The 17,028-nt window shown below is 35.7% G+C and overlaps 1 protein-coding gene across 4 annotated transcripts in view; it reads right to left on the bottom strand.

The window, feature by feature from the left end:
• Positions 1-4,375: 4,375 nt before the first annotated feature.
• The window catches only part of EED (embryonic ectoderm development), a 29,123-nt gene continuing 16,470 nt past the window's right edge, over positions 4,376-17,028 (bottom strand). For 2 of the 4 annotated variants that reach the window (XM_032393533.1, XM_032393531.1), the window contains 6 exons: positions 16,514-16,647; positions 14,565-14,670; positions 13,346-13,420; positions 6,113-6,271; positions 5,337-5,410; positions 4,385-4,765 (listed from right to left, as the gene is read on the bottom strand). In XM_032393533.1, coding sequence (XP_032249424.1) covers positions 4,639-4,765; positions 5,337-5,410; positions 6,113-6,271; positions 13,346-13,420; positions 14,565-14,670; positions 16,514-16,647 — 675 coding nt within the window. In that variant the 3' untranslated portion in view covers positions 4,385-4,638. Of the gene's footprint in view, positions 4,766-5,336; positions 5,411-6,112; positions 6,272-8,808; positions 9,207-13,345; positions 13,421-14,564; positions 14,671-16,513; positions 16,648-17,028 lie in introns of those variants that run through there. The other 2 variants (XM_032393534.1, XM_032393532.1) reach the window with 2 other exon arrangements.

The following is a 17,028-nucleotide window of genomic DNA, read 5'->3' as shown; positions in this document are numbered from 1 at the left end:
CAAGATAAAAAGCTTTTGCACAGCAAAGGGAACAGTCAACAAAACCAACAGAATGGGAGAAGATATTTGCAAATGACATATCAGATAAAGGGCTAGTATCCAAAATCTATAAAGAACTTATCAAACTCAACACCCAAAGAACAAAGAATCCAATCAAGAAATGGGCAGAAGACATGAACGGACATTCCTGCAAAGAAGACATCCAAATGGCAGACACATGAAAAAGTGCTCAACATCACTTGGCATCAGGGAAATCCAAATCAAACCCACAATGAGATACCACCTCACACCAGTCAGAATGGTGAAAATTAACAAGTCAGGAAACAACAGATGTTGGCAAGGATGCAGAGAAAGGGGAACCCTCCTACACTGTTGGTGGGAATGCAAGCTGGTGCAGCCACTCTGGAAAACAGTATGGAGGTTCCTCAAAAAGTTAAGAATAGAGCTACCCTACAACCCAGCAATTGCACTACTAGGTATTTACCCCAAAGATTCAAATGTAGTGATCTGAAGGGGCATCTGCACCCCAATGTTCACAGCAGCAATGTCCACAATAGCCAAACTATGAAAAGAGCCCAGATGTCCATTGACAGATGAATGGATAAAGAAGAGGTGGTATATATATACAATGGAATAATATTATGCAGCCGTAAAAAAAAATGAAATCTTACCATTTGCAACAACGTGGATGGAACTAGAGGTTATTATGCTAAGTGAAATAAGTCAATCAGAGCAAGATAATTATCATAGGATCTCACTGATACGTGGAATTTGAGAAACAAGGCAGAGGATCACAGGGGAAGAGAGGGAAAAAAATGAAACAAGAAGAAACCAGAGAGGGAGACAAACCATAAGAGAATCTTAATCTCAGGAGACAAACAGGGTTGCTGGAGCGGAGGTGGGTAGGGGCATGGGGTAACTGGGTGATGGACTGTGGGGAGGGTATGTGTTGTGGTGAGCGTTGTGTATTGTATTTAAGACTGATGAATCACAGACCTGTACCCCTGAAACAAATAATACATTATATGTTAATAATAATAAAATAAATAAAAAATAAACAAGAGACTTGCAATTTCATTTTTCAATGGGTCCTGCAAATGACCACTAGCACCCTGTTCCTCTGGAATTATTCTACATTTCTTTCCCAAAGAGCTGAGTGTGGGGTCCATCGAAGTACAGGGGGCTCCAGGAAGACTTCATTCTGAAATCCATAGACAAGAATTCTGTGACACTCACCCAAGCTCTGGAGCCTATCATGACTTTGGCTCTCTTGGAGGCAATGAGCATTATCTTGACCTACATGGACAATGTTACAGTGCTTAATACCTCCATGTTAACACATACATTTATTTCCCACTTTTTGGTTGGAGATCCAGGTGAGTTAAGTATGCACTTTCTAAAGTGTCCTCACTATTCAAAGTGCACTTACTAATCCAGAAAGAAAATAGGTTCCATGATGTGGAGTTACATAGAGAATTTGTGGCTCATCATAGCACTGGAATGAATACTTGTAGTGAATGACAGGAGAGTTTAGATCAAGCACCAGGCTCTGGGTAGACCCATAGGGATGCCAGTCTTTGGTTCCTACCCAAGGCCTTCCAAGTCTATTATAATTCAAATTGTTCTGTAGAAGGGCTTGGAAGAACTTGCTGTCCTGGTGAGCACCTTACGTCACCACAAAAGGCTGCAAGAGGGATATGGCATCAGCTGAGGCCCCTTGTCAAGCTTGAGATCAACTGGGGTGGGGATTTTTCTCAGGACTTAATAGTTTGGGGCAAAGTTCTGGCCTGGGGGTGACTAAACAGACTGGCACATTAGTGGCTGGGACTGCAATGGAAGTGGTAGACATAATGGTAAAGAACATGCCAGAACCACCATCTCTCTTCCTGCCCACTTGACACTCAGGTATCATGGTATATTTACTTCTTCAAGTATTGCCTTGCCTTCCTTTTTTTTGATTAAGCAATTACCACTGGACCTTTTCATTTTATGCTTTATAGTTTGTAACTCCTCATATTCTCAATTTCCTTCTCTTTAACACATTCCAAGTAATTTCTTAGGCTCTCTTCCAGTTCACTTATCTCTATTATGTCTAATCTTACATTCACTTTTACTTCAATCATTTTTCACTTCTGAAAGTTCTATTTGTTTCTTTTATAAATCCTCCTGGTTAGTCTTAGTATTCTCTAATTGCTTATTTTTGTGACTGCAACTTTTATTTTCATTCATTCAAGTATTTATTGAGTACCTATGTGCAAGGCACTGTTCCAAGTGGTTATACCAGCAAAATAAACAAACCACAATCCACTCTTATAAAAGACTACACCCCAGTGGGAGGAGAAATACAACTAACCAAAGTAAATTATGTAGTATATTAGATGATCATTGAAATGTTCAGTAAGAAAGCCAGAAAATGGTGGAATATAGGTAAAAAGCAGCAATTTTAAATGTGGCTCTTTTACATTTTCTGGTAACTCCAGTATCTGAAGTCCTTGGTGGTCTAAGTATATTATGTACCGTTTCACCTATCAGTCATAGCATGTGTCATTGCCTATCTGGTGATCTTTGTGAGCTATTTGGCTGACCTAAATTTTCAACCACCTTAGGGGCCTCCTTAAGTGTTTAGTTTCAATATCTAGTATCCATAGCAAGAGTGGGCAAAACTATGGTTTATGAACCAAATATGGCCCACTGTGTGTTTTTGTTAATTTTATTGAACACAGCCAGGCCCATTCATCTACGTATCGTCTATAGTTGCTTTCACACTATAGTTGTAGAGTGAATGTGACAGAGAATGTATGGCCTCCAAAGCCTAAAATATTTACTACCTAGCTGTTTACCAAAAAAGTTTGCCAACTGCTTATCTACAGATATACACAGGAATTAGTAACAAAAGTAAAATGGGTACCAACATACACTGTTGGAGCAAGTGAATCTGGTATAACCTTAATAGAAATACCATTTCATCGACTAATTCTGAAAGATGAGTGTGGAAATAATCAGAGGGGTACACAAAGACTTGTATCCTGTGCTAGAAGTCTAAATATTGTTTATAATAGCAAAAACCAGAAGCAATGAACACATCCAGAAAGGTATTAAATACTGGTGTGTTCATGGAAATGCATAAGATTTATAAACACGAGGCTCATGAATCTCAAAATCTGATAAAATTCAGTCTTAGATTTTACCCGGCACCCCTTGTTTTACTTCCTACCTTCTGATTTACTCATGTTTTCCTTATTCCCTCTTCTTCAGGTCAACTCCTCCACATGTCATATTGGTTCTCTTTGGGGATTTTCTGGTCTTTTTTTTTTTTAATAAAGATTTTATTTATTCATTTAAGACAGAGAGAGCATGAGCAGAGGGAGAGGAGAAGCAGACTCCCCGCTGAGCCAGGAGCCCAACGTGGAACTCGATCCCAGGACCCTGGGATCATGACCTGAACCAAAGGCAGATGCTTAACCATCCGAGCCACCCAGGTACCCCAATTTTCTGGACTTTTATATCGGTCTCCTTCTTGCTGTTTCTTGTTCATAAATATATACAAAGCACCTTATGTTTGGAACAAAAAGACCCAACTACTCTCAAGTCTGATTCCCTCAATCTACTTATTTCTTTTAACCAATACGTTTCTAGAAAAGCAGACATAACACTGTACATACTCCCCATTTCTTTCATTTTTCAATTGCCTGCATTCAAGCTTCTCTGTCCTCTTCTCACTTGCTCTAATGGTAATTATTTCCATTAAGATTTCTAATGGTCGGGTGCCTGGGTGGCTCAGTGGGTTAAGCGACTGCCTTCAGCTCAGGTCATGATCCTGGAATCCCAGGATCGAGTCCCACATCGGGCTCCCTGCTCAGCAGTGAGTCTGCTTCTCCCTCTAACCCTCCCCCCTCTCATGCTCTCTCTCAAATAAATAAATAAAATCTTAAAAAAAAAAAGATTGCTAATGGTCTAGCTGCAAACCAAATAGCAGTATTTTTTTTCAACTGTGTGGAAAGCTTAAATCATTGTATGTCCCAACTATAGAATTTTAAATATAATTACTATCAAGTTATTACAGAAGAAATACAAAGACATAGTTAATACAATTTCCAATAAAAAAAGTAACAATGTATTTAGGGTTTAGTGTATGTCAAGTACTGTTCCAGCTGCTTCACTTGTTTAATCATTTGATCCTTAATAACCCTATGAGGTAGGTATTCTTATCCATGTTTCACACACGAAGAAACTGAGGTAGATGTTCAGTTATTTAGCTCAGCTCATAGTTGCAGAGCCAAAACTTAAATTCAGCTTAGTTCTAGAGCTTACACTTAATCACTACATTATATAGCTTTCTTCAGTTAAAAGAACTACAAAAATGATCATTACAAAAAGGGCGTACTTTTATTACTTTCAACATTTTTTATCACAATGAAAATAAACACACAGCTTTACAAAAATAAATTTTTATTAAAAGCAGTAGAGTCTGAGCAGGAGACAGTACAAAGAATGTAAACAATGTAAACACTACATTCAGCTCAGCCTGATTGAATGCTGAAAGACAACTCTAAATGCTCTATGTGCCCTTACTAGCAAGATACAGTAATTCTATTATACACAGAAAACACACTCTAATTTTGATTAAGAAAAAGTATTTTATCGAAGTCGATCCCAGCGCCAAATACTGGCATCATCACAAACAGCTATAAGAATACTGCTATCCCTGCTAAAACTGGTTTGTCGAATAGCAGCACCACATTTATGATGAGTCAGTGTTGTACATCTAGGAAAAAACAAGACAACAGGTTAAATGCCATTCATAAAAAATGTATCAAATTAAACCAGTGAATTACAAAACAAAAAGATGTTCCAAGTCATATGGAAAGCATTTAAAACATCACTAAGAGAGCTCAATTTCTAATTTCATAAAATTTGGGTATATTTTATATTTTAAAAAAAGAAGCAACTTGTCACCAAAGCACTCACGATAAACAGTCATTATGAGAATAAAAAGTATTTTAAAATAACTGAGTCATGTAAATGTTAAAAATGATTTAAGAATGGTAGTTCAAGTATCAATTACTTCCTATCTATTGGCGTAACATTTGAGAAAAAGGCAGAAATTATCAATAAAAATTTCTTTAAAAAGATTTTATTTATTTTTACGAGAGAGAAGGCACACAAGCAGGGGAGGGGGGCACGTAGAAGGAGAAGCAAAGACTCCCCACAGAGCAGGGGGCCTGATGCAGGACTTGATCCCAGGACTCTGGGATCATGATCTGAGCCAAAGGCAGCCGCTTAACTGACTGAACCACCCAGGCATCCCTAATCAATAAATATTTCTAAATACTTACTTGGCTTTATGAGGATCTTCTACTTCTAAATCCCAAACATAAAGTTTGCCAACCTGATTGCCCAATGCAAGCATCTGTATAAACATATTTTTAAAAACACCGAATTATTAAAATAGGTACAGAGCCTTCAAGCATTCCTAAGACATATTCGTATTTCAGAAAAACCTCAGCTCCAGCCTTTGGCTATGCTCATGATTGGTTCTTTGCATCTTATATTTCTGATTTTTAATGGGGTAACAGCAACTAATACTTCAGAGGTATCCTGAGTAAATTAGAAGGCATTCTGCAAACTTACAAAGGACTTTACAATTTGCATTGTTAGCATGTACTCTTTATTCTATTCTGCCTTAAAGAATTATAGCAAAAGCTACAGACAGATAGCTCCTCCACAGTTTTCTGATAGAAATAAATACCCAGGTAATTTGTTACTACAAATTCCTAACACCAATCTCTTTCAAATTTTAGATAACTAGTAGTTTGCCCCATCTTCCATGTTGATTTTTCTCCAAGCTTTTCTACAAAAAAAGCTACCTTAATAACAGATGTTATGGAAAGCAAGCACCTCACCGCCACCATTGACACCTGTCAACTGCATTTATACTAAGCATTGCAGATGGTATGCAGAACCACAAAGGTAGAATAAATAACATCACTGGCCAAAGTAATCAATATAAAATACCAACGCAGATTCTTAGAGGAAACTGAACATGGATGCACAACAGAGAAAAGTGAAATTACAATGGTCTTAAGTTTAAAATGTAAAAATATGTTGCTACCTTTTGCCAGAAATCCATAGAAAACCTCATGTACCAAATGTCACACTGGCTGTAATCGAATCGCCCAAGAATAGTCACATTAGACTCACTGGGTTTAATTTTATCTATATCATCTTCCATTTTGCCAGGTTTCCAGCACACAATGGCATTTTCACAAGACTTTAAAAGAGAGAAATGAGAAAAAAAGGTTACATATAGAACTGAATTTTAAATATTAAAAACAAAGCGCTTTTTTATTATTTTTAGAATCAACAGTCTTAAAACCTGGTTATCCATCTACTAAATACAGTGATATACATTTATTTATATTACAGATCATTTATATTTACAGAGTCAATGTCCACACTTGAGGACAAGAAGTCGTATTACAACAGAATTTAACAATATTCAAAAGCATTATATTATCTGGAATATTCATTTTGAAGTCACAATTTCTCTTCTAAACCCAATCCATCTCTAGATACTGTGTCACCCAGAAACCGGAGTGTTTTATAACAAAGGTAAAATTACAAAAACCCTATACAAATGCATGGCTCTTCAATATGGCCCCTGCTTAGAGGCCTTAGAGATCAGATTATATAGAAGGCAATAAACTCAGGGGTTTTAACATTAAGACATTGATATGGGGATAGGACTGAACTAGACTAAGTTACACTACACCTTCCTATTCTAGTATCATTATCTTTGCACACATTCTAGTTAAGCAGCAAGTGATAAGGAACACAATGGAAGAAAAACTGCAACACAGTGGGCACTATTCGTATTATACGTCAGTGGTGTGCCAACTGAGGGACATTTGGCAATGTCCCTGCCCTTTAGTAGGTTAGAGGCGAGAGATGCTGCTGGATGGCCCCTCCCAAAAAAAAAAAAAAAAAAAATGATCTAGCCCAGTATCTCAACAGAACCTGGACTGAGAAACGCCTGTGTAGGGAAGAGTGCCTCCTGGAGTTTACATGACACAGCCTACACAGTCCCGTGGGGCAGCTCTATCCGGTTCACTGACATACGAACAGTTTAACAGCAGGGCTACAGGAAGATTAGGGAGGGGAAAACACCCCTCCCCCCGTTTTTCTTCTCTTGTCTTTTTTAGATTATATAAAATCCCAGGGCTATATATCTGATACACAAGTTTTTTACTGTAAAGTACCTTAGATTAGAGATCACCTACTTTGATGACCTAACTAAATGCACAATTGGATTGATAGCCTGTAGACTTCCCTCAAAAGACTCATCTTGGTCCCAACCCCACTGAATCAGAATTCTCTACAAGGGAAGGCTGAAGCAGAACAATTATGACATAGTTCTTCAAGTGCCTGTCACCGATTACACTGGTAAAGGATCCTTAATTAGTAGAGTCCCCTCATGAACTAAAACTTAAGGAGGTAAGGAGAATTTGTTCACTGTAATGGATGACTGCACTTGAAAAATCATCTAGAGAGCTTTTTAAAATTACGAATTCCCAAGTCCTTGTGCCAGATTTAGAAAACTGTGACTGAGGCCTAAGAATCTATTTTTACAATGTTCTCCTAGTGATTCTGATGCAGAAATAGATTTGAGACCACCAATATAGTTCATTCAGGTCAGCTTCCTGAAACCTAAAATGCAGAAATCCTTTCCTTTCGTCTGATTAAGGTCTAAGAAAAGAAATTTTAGAGCTAGTGGCTTTTTACTTCTACTTCCAAAACGATGAAGTAGATGTACTTTCCCCTATTTATCCTCACTATAGCTTAAAAGACTGAGTATCAAATATAAAGCAAACATAAGACTTTGAAAGGTAGAGAGAAGGCAGGTTGGTTTGGAACCTTGGGACTTCAGGACGTTGAGTTCCTTGGTTTTCTTCTGCCTCATTTATGTACCCGACTGGATACTAGACAAGGCAGCAGCTCAGCAATACCCATGGGTTAAGTCCAAAATACCCCCAACAAAAGCCTGCTCTCTCTAATAACCAAAGAACCAGGAAAGTGACAACCTAGCAGGAGAGAAAATTTTCTAACACTCTACTCCAGCCAAACACCAGAGAAAAAAACTGTGGGCCCATGCTCGCATGAACCAGCAAAGGCCCAGTGGGGAGCACTTCTCAGGTGTAACTCTGCACCTAAAATGCATACCTGACCCTCCCTACCCTCACCCGTAATGAGGTAACTTTCTCCTCCTCCTCCTCTTTGCCTGGGGTGGTATCAGAGGAGGCCTAGCAAAGTTAGCATGTTTACAATCATCCATGACCCCCCGTGTCAGTGGAGACCACTTTGGGGAACAGTAATGAGACACCACCATCTTGACTTCCCCACCACCTGCCAATCATGAAGTAGTGCTCCCCTTCCCCAGCTGAAAATTTATCAGAGGAAGAATGTGCAAAACACCTAAATAAAATAAGACGCACAGTCTTGTAGTATAACACTCAAAATATCTAGATCTCAAAAATTCACTTGTCATACCAAGAATCAGAAAAATCTCAACTTTAATGCTAACAGACAATAAATGCCAACAATGAGAAGCATAGGTGTTGGAACTATCTGACAAGGATTTTAAAGCAGCCATCATAAAAATGCTTCACTGAAAAAAATGCTTCAATGAGCAATTATAAACACACTTAAAAACAAGAACAAAGTCTCAGCAAAGAAATAAAAAGAATCAAATGGAAAATTTAGAACTGAAAAATACTATAACCAAAATAAGAAAATCAACCTAAACGTTCAACAAGAGTCAGTAAATTTAAAGTTAGAAAAACAGAAAGTACCCAATCCAAACAAAAGGAAACAAACGAAAAAAGATAGTCCCAGGGGTCAAATAAAAGATCTAACATTCATATCATTAGAGTTCAAAAGGAGTGGAAGAAGAGAGCAGGTCTAAAAAAGAATCTCAATAGTGGCTGAAAAGTTTCCAGATTTGGCACAACTATATCTCCAAAAGACATAAATTTACTACAATTTAAGAAGGTGAGTGAACTCTAAAAGATAAAATCCAAAGAAAGCAAGGTACATCATATTCAAACTTCTGAAAACTAAAAAGACAAAAAAGCAAGTAAGACAGAACACCTTATGTTTAGAAGAAAAACAATTCCAACGATGGCAGGTGTCTCATCAGAAACCAGACCCTGGAAAGAGGGAACACAACATTTTTCAAATGTGTAAAGAAAATAACTGTCTAGGTAAAATCCTACATCAAGTGAATATACCTTTCAGGAATTAAGGAGAAATGAAGACATTCTCAGACGAAGAAAAACGAAGAATTTGTCACCAACAGAACTACCCTAAAGAATGGTTACAGGCAGTTTTATAAACACAAAGGAAATAATATGAGAAGGAATCTTGGAACATCAGGAAGGAACAATGGAAAAAGCAAAATGAGTAAATACTCTCCTTTTCCTCTTGAGTTTTTAAATTATGTTTGATGGCTGAAGCAAAAATGGTAACATTTTTTGTTTTTCTCAATTATAAAGGGAATATTTAAGACAAACTATAAACGGTGGATAAAGTAACAGAGGAAAATAAGGTTTCTACACTTCATGTCAAGTGGTAAAATGCTGATACACAATAGACAGGCTATATAAATATGTTTTTATATTTATTATTGCCTGAAAGGCATATCTTTAGGCAATTTTTTACTTTTAATCTACACCTATTTTATACCTAAAGTGACTTTCTTATAGATAACATTAACAAAAATAAATTATAACAAAAGGTAACAAAACAGTTAATAAATATACATATATAACATCTAGAGGAAACACCAAAGAGCTGCATAAAGAAATGTACTTAGGGGCGCCTGGGTGGCTCAGTCAGTTAAGCGCCTGCCTTTGGCTCAGGTCCAGGATCCTGGGATTGAGCCCCTGCATCAGGCTCCCTGCTTACGGGGAGCCTGCTTCTCCCTCTCCTCCCTGCTCATGCTCTCTCTCAAAAAAATAAAATCTTAAAATAAAATGTACTTAATATTACAGATAAATCAAAATGGAATTCTAGGGGCACCTGGGTGGTTCAGTTGGTTAAGCATCTGCCTTCTGCATAGGTCATGATCTTGGGGTCCTGGGATCAAGCCCTGAGTCTGGCTCTCTGCTCCCACTTATGCTCTGGGGTGCGCTCTAACAAATAAAAAATCTTAAAAAAAAAAAAAAAAAAAGTGGAATTCTAAAAAATATTCACATAGGGGTGCCTGGCTGGCTCAGTCAGTAGAACATGGGACCCTTGATCTAGGGCTTATGAGTTCAAGCCCTACATTGGGCATAGAGCCTACTGAAAAAAATGTTTATATAACCTATAGGAAATCAGGGGAAAAGCCCAGATAGAATAAAAAAAGGAAGAAAGAAAAAAAACTAAAAGGGTCCAGTCACCAAGACACAGCAATAACAAACAACGCACAGAGCTGCAAAACATCATAAAACTGAAAGCAAAAAGGGAAAAAAATCCACAATTACAGCTGGAGACTTCCCCATCTCTCAATATTCGATAAAATAAGTAGACAGAAAAGTCAATGAAGCTATGAAAGAATTCAACCACACCACTGACCAATAGCACCTAACGGACACTTATGGAACACTCCCCACAAACAGAATTACACATTCCTTTCAAGCTCCCACAGAACATACCCAAGATAGTGCCATAAAATAAATCTCAAAAAAGTTTAAAAGAACCCAAATTACAAAGAGTATGCTCTGACCACAATGGAATCAAATTAGAAATCATTAAGAGAAAGGTAACAAGAAAATCTCCAATACCTAGAAACTGAACAACACACTTCTTATCAAAATTAGTGAGATGCAGCTAAATAAAGGCAGAGAGGAAAATTTATAGCATCTAATACTTATCTTAGAGAAGTCTCAACTCAATAATCTGAGCTCCCACACCTTAAGAAACTACTGAAAGAGCAAAATACACCCACTGCAAACAAAAGGAAGAAGAGAGAAAAAATTGAGGAGCCCCTACCAACACTTAACAAAAAAAAAAAAGAAGACAAATTACCATTTCAGGAATGAAGCAGGGCTATCAGTAGAGACCTTGCAGTTGTCAAAAGGAAAATAAGAGAATATTACAAACAACTCTACACATAAATTTTACCTTAGATGTAATGGATCAATTCCTCATACAACACAAACTACCATAACTCACATAATATGAAATAGTTAATTTGAACAGCTTTTTTTTTTTAAAAAGATTTTATTTATGTATTTGACAGAGAGAGACACAGCGAGAGAGGGAACACAGCAGGGGGAGTGGCAGAGGGAGAAGCAGGCTCCCCGTGGAGCAAGGAGCCCGACGCGGGGCTCGATCCCAGGACCCTGGGATCATGACCTGAGCCGAAGGCAGATGCTTAACGACTGAGCCACCCAGGCGCCCCTGAACAGCTTTTTTAACTATTAAGGAAATGGAATCTGTATCTTTAAAACTCTTAAAAATTTCTAGGCCCAGATGATTTAACCAGAGAATTCTAAATAACCATTTATGAAGAATTTCTTATCATTTCTTCCAGAAAATAAGAGGGAAAACTCGCCAATTCATTTTATGAAGCCAGGATTATCAATACCAAAACCAGACAAAGACATTACAAAAAACTTCAGACTAGTATCATAACCTCATGAATACAAACAAATCTTTGACAAAATACCAGCTATTAACAACACATATAAAAAATTACACTATGAACAAATAAACTTATTCTAGGGATACAGGACCAGATCTATCAAAAAAAAAAAAAAAAACAATTAAATACACTCCATTAACAGGCTAAGAAAAAGCTACATGATCATATCAACTGATATAGAAAAAGCATTTGACAAAATTCAACACCCATTCATGATAAAATTCTCAAAAAATTATTAAGGGGGATAGTTCTCAACCTGATAGAGAACTATAAAAAACATACAGCTAATATACGTAATTGTTAAAGACAGAATCCTTTCCCTTTTAATATCAGAAACAAGTCAGGAATGTCTGATCTTAACACCGCTATTCAACCCAGAACTGGAAAGTTTGCCAGGGAAATAAGGCAAGGTCAGAAAAGAAGATATAAAACTGTCTCTATAGGCAGATGACATGATGGTCTATGAAAACATTCCCAAGTACTAGACAAAAAACCACGGGATTCAAGGTCAATATTCAAGGTCAATATACAGCATTCCTGTATACTAGCAATAAACACATAGAAGTAAGGAACACCATTTATAATCATTCAAAAAAGGGAAGTACTTAGATATAAATCTAACAAAGCATGTACAGGACTTGTATGCTAAAAGCTACAAAATGCTGATAATAAAAATCCAAGATCTAAATAAATGGAGAGACATACTATGTTCATGAACTGGAAAGCGGAGCAGACATTAATTCCCCATCAAACTGATACACAAATTTAACAAAATACCAAACTCTTCACTGCCCAAAAAACCCCCAGCAAGATTTTTTATAAAATGTAGACAAGATTATTCTAAAATTTAAACAGAAAGGCAAAGGAATCAAAATAGCTAAAAACAATTTAGAAAAAGAATAATAAAGTGGAAGAAAACACTTAACCAATTCCAAGACTTATTACAGAACTACAGTAATCAAGACTGTGTATATATAGTAGTGGTATAGGGAATAGAACAGAAAAACCAGAACAGCCTCACACAAGTAGGCCAAACAATTTTTGACCAAGGTGCAAAAGCAATTCAAAGGAGAAAGAAGTCTTTCAACAAATGGTGCTGAGTAACTGGATATCCATAGGCAAAAAATGAACTACTACCTAAACCTCATATAAAAATTAACTCAAAATAGATCATACATTTAATAAAACATAACACTATAAAACTTTTAGAAGAAAACATAGGAAAACATCTTTAGGATCCAGAGCGTGAAGAGCTCTTAAACATAACATCAAAAGTGCAATCCATAAAATTTTTTCAAAAATCAATAAATTGAAATTCATCAAAATTAAAACATTTGCTCTGCAAAAGACCCTGTTAAGAGGATGAAAAGACAAGCTACAGACTGGAAGAAAATATTTGCAAACTACATATCTGACATAGGATTCATATTTAGAATATATTAAGAACTCTCAAAACTCAATAAAAAAAACACAAAACCAATCCAATTAGAAAATGAGCAAAAGATATGAAGAGACATCATCAAAAAGGATATATGGATGGTAAATAAGCATATGAAAAAGATGTTCATCACTAGCCATCAGGGAAATGCAAATTAAGACCATGATGAGATATCACTACACACCTATCAGAACAGCTAAAATAAAAAATAGTGACAATACCAAATGCCGGCGAAGATTCGGAGACACTGGATCTTTCATACATTGCTGGTGGGAATGTAAAATGGCACGGCCACTCTGGAAAATAGTTTGGCAGTTTCTTAAAAAACTAAACGAACTTAACCATGACCCAGCAATTGCCATTCTAGGCATTTATCCCAGAGAAATGAAAACTTAAGTCCACACAAAAACCTGTACACGATTGTTCATTAGCAGCTTTATTTGTAATAGCCCCAAACTGCAAAAGGACCAAAATGTCCTACAACAGATGAATAGTTAAATAAACTGTGGTATATCCATACCATGGAATACTACTCAGCAATAAAAAAAAGGAAAACTATTGATACACACAACAACTTGGATGGCATTATACTGAGTGGAAAAACCAATCTTAAAAGGTCCCATACTGTAACATTCTTGAAATGACAAAATTCACATGTGATAAAATGACAACATAGAACTATACACACACATTGTACAATGTCAATTTCCTAAATTTGATATTGTATTACAGTTATGTGAGATGTATGTGGGAGAGATTGGGTGAAGGGCAATATGGGACCTCTCTGTACTTTCTATGAAACTTACTGAGAATCTAATTATTTCAAGATCAAAAGTTTAAAAAAAAAAAGGTGAAACTATACCCGTAAAGCCAAGAAAAAAAATAAGTCAGGCTCTGTCCAAGAAAATATGAAATGCCCTGAAATCCACATCAAGAAAAGAAATTGGATAGCAATTTTTCCAAATATGACAATCCTAAATGTTCAGATAACATCACCAACAACTACTCTAAATTATCAGCAAAAAATATGTAAATACACATCAACACATGAGAGAGAAGGGGTTGGCAAACTACAGCTATAGCCAATTCCAGCTGTCTGTTTTGGTAAATACAAATTGACTGAAATGGACACAAACATAACAAAAAACCCATTACTGGCTTTAGGTATTGGTTATTTTAAGGTAACATCGGGTATCAGAGAAGAATATCATCTTACAAGTTAACATTTTTCCTGTTATTGCAGCACAAGTTATAATAACTCATCAGGATGTTATATGCCTAAAACAAGTTTCCAAATCTATGAGGCTTTAAGGGAAAAAAAAGGAATTTCCCATCTGCCATCCAATTTACCAAACTGTATAAAAAAATTGTGCTCCCTGCAAGGTTCCAACTCACACAAACACAAACAACAGAAGTACAGCTTAACAGCAGTTAGCATACCTTGGAAAGTATCAAATCACCTAACCATCGCACACAATCGACATAATTCCTATGTATGTCTCTGGTGGAAAAGTCAGGAAAGTGTATTTTCTGAGAAATAAATGGCCTGCAATGGAAATGTCAAAAGTTAAAAAGAAAAAAGAATAGTAGAATCACACTAATTTTAACTTTCATATTTATATGACTATTAATTCTGTGTTCCTAGAAAACTGCATACCTTCTTATGTGTTTATTGAGACTTTTATTTCTGTATTTTTTCCATTACCGGCTCTCATTTCAATTTTCTTATGAAATTTCATTTACAAAAATTATAGCTTCTTATCTTACTATGGAGACCAAAATAAATCACTTCAAATTCTGGCTATCCTAACCAATGATAAGCAGTATCATCTGATTACAGCACTAAAAGTTTCTCATAGAAAACATTATAAACTATTCAAACCTTTAAATTTAAGCATTAACAGTCTATCAAAGTCAACATATCTACATTATTTCAAAAGATGGTCACCTTTCTAGGAACAATGACACATCATTCCAAAGGCTGCTAAAGACAAGGTTAGATGAGAGTCCTCCCTTGAGCAACAATTTCTAAAAATGGTATCTAACAGGAATTTGGCATTTATTAAGACTTTTCCTGTACTTAGGAAAGTGAAACATAGTGCTATTTTTTCTTTAAAGATGTTTTTGAGAAGACCACTAAGCAGAGAAGTCGCTACCAATTCTATAGTTACTTAAAAGTATACCTAACATTTCTAATCTAGTGATTCAGATTTATACTGAAATAACTGTAGAAGAATGACATGATGCCATGAATTAGTTGTGTCTTGGGCAACTCACATGTCCTCTCTTTACTTTTCTCTCATATGTAAAAAGGATGTTGGGCTGAATCATCTCAAACATTCTTTCCAGTTCAGATTCTGGGAGCTTTTCTTTATTAAAACATTAAAATGTTATTAATGATCTAATACAAATTCTTAATTCTGCTATAATTATATTAACTGCTTTTTTAGCCAAATATGTTAGTGCATTGAAGTATTTGTTGATGGTTATAAATTTAACTGATAACCTATTAATAATCTGGTTTGATAACCAGAAAATAAATGCTTTTTGTTAAAACAGAAGTGCAAACGAAGTTAATATACACAGACATACCATAGTGACAGTGAAAGTGTTAATAGCCTGATGAGATTCTGAAAAGACAGTTATTGAATTAAAAATTAAAGCATTTCAAAAATATATTAAGGGGGTATCTAGATGGCTTAGTCGGTGGAATGTGCAACTCTTGATCTTGAGGTTTAAAATTTGAGCCCCACGTTGGGTGTAGAGATTACTTAGAAAATAAAAATCTTTATATATATTAAAAATATTGAAATTATATATATATATAGATATTTTAGGAAAACTGCACAGTTCCCACTCATAGTCAGTCCCATAAAGCAAGGCTCCTGGTTTTGAACTTTCTCCATCTAAAAAGGGGATCATTTAAAGGAAAGCATTACATTATCATGAAATAAAGCCAAGAAACCCATTTAAAAAAATCATGATTTACTGTCTTGACTTTGAATTTAAAGTGTTGACAAATAAAACAAGTAATACTATTCTGAAGGGTCCTTTACCCTATCCCACAGAACAAGTTTAAGCAGCTTAAAATTGTTAAAATGTAAATAGTCAAGCACATGCATACCTAAATAAAAATAAGTGAAACATGCTACTAAATTAAGATGAAGACACAATTTAAAGGGGATTTTGAAAAATGAGCCACAAACAGACTAAAAATAAAGGGCTTTGATTTAAAAAATCTTATGGCATATAAATTGGTACCTAAAACTTATTCAAAGAAGGGCTTCTAAACTCAATGTTGGGGGATTATGTAAAAATTTTGGAAAAAGTAAAATGCACCTATCCAATAGTATGAAAAAACAAACTGTTTTCAATAGCACAATTGTTACCTGTTAGTTTTATTTGGATTATAATCGTAAGATTCCTTAATTGCATTCATCATTCTCTTTGAATTGATCCTCCAAAGTTTAAGAGAGTGATCCATACCACAGGACATTATTTTTTCACCCAAAAGATCATAATCCTGTATGTAAAACAGAAAAGCTTAAAATATACAGAACTGCCCAAATTAGACTATCCAAATTTCATCTGATGTACAGCATAATGAAAATTCTATTTCAAGTCACACACATTTTGAGTTTATCCATGTAGCCCATAAATCAGTTGTTACTGCTTCCAAGACTTTTTTTTCCCAAGATTTAGTTTTAACTGATTAGTCATAACCACACTATATGAGCTTATACAATATGTAAGTCAAGAAAGTAAACTGTTTGAATTCAGTTTTATCTATTCAATTACCTTTAATTATTTCCTTTGCTTGATTTTGAAGGTAAACTGAATGAAGTAAAACAATTATTCTGACACAAAGACCTGAGTTTGTCAGTATTCTTTGTCCAACCCTGAT

This window comes from Phoca vitulina, unplaced genomic scaffold, assembly GCF_004348235.1.
Source record: "Phoca vitulina isolate PV1807 unplaced genomic scaffold, GSC_HSeal_1.0 scaffold74, whole genome shotgun sequence".
Classification (NCBI taxonomy): domain Eukaryota; kingdom Metazoa; phylum Chordata; class Mammalia; order Carnivora; family Phocidae; genus Phoca; species Phoca vitulina.
The sequence above is the reverse complement of the archived record's forward strand: the minus strand, read 5'-3'. Positions and strand labels throughout refer to the sequence as shown.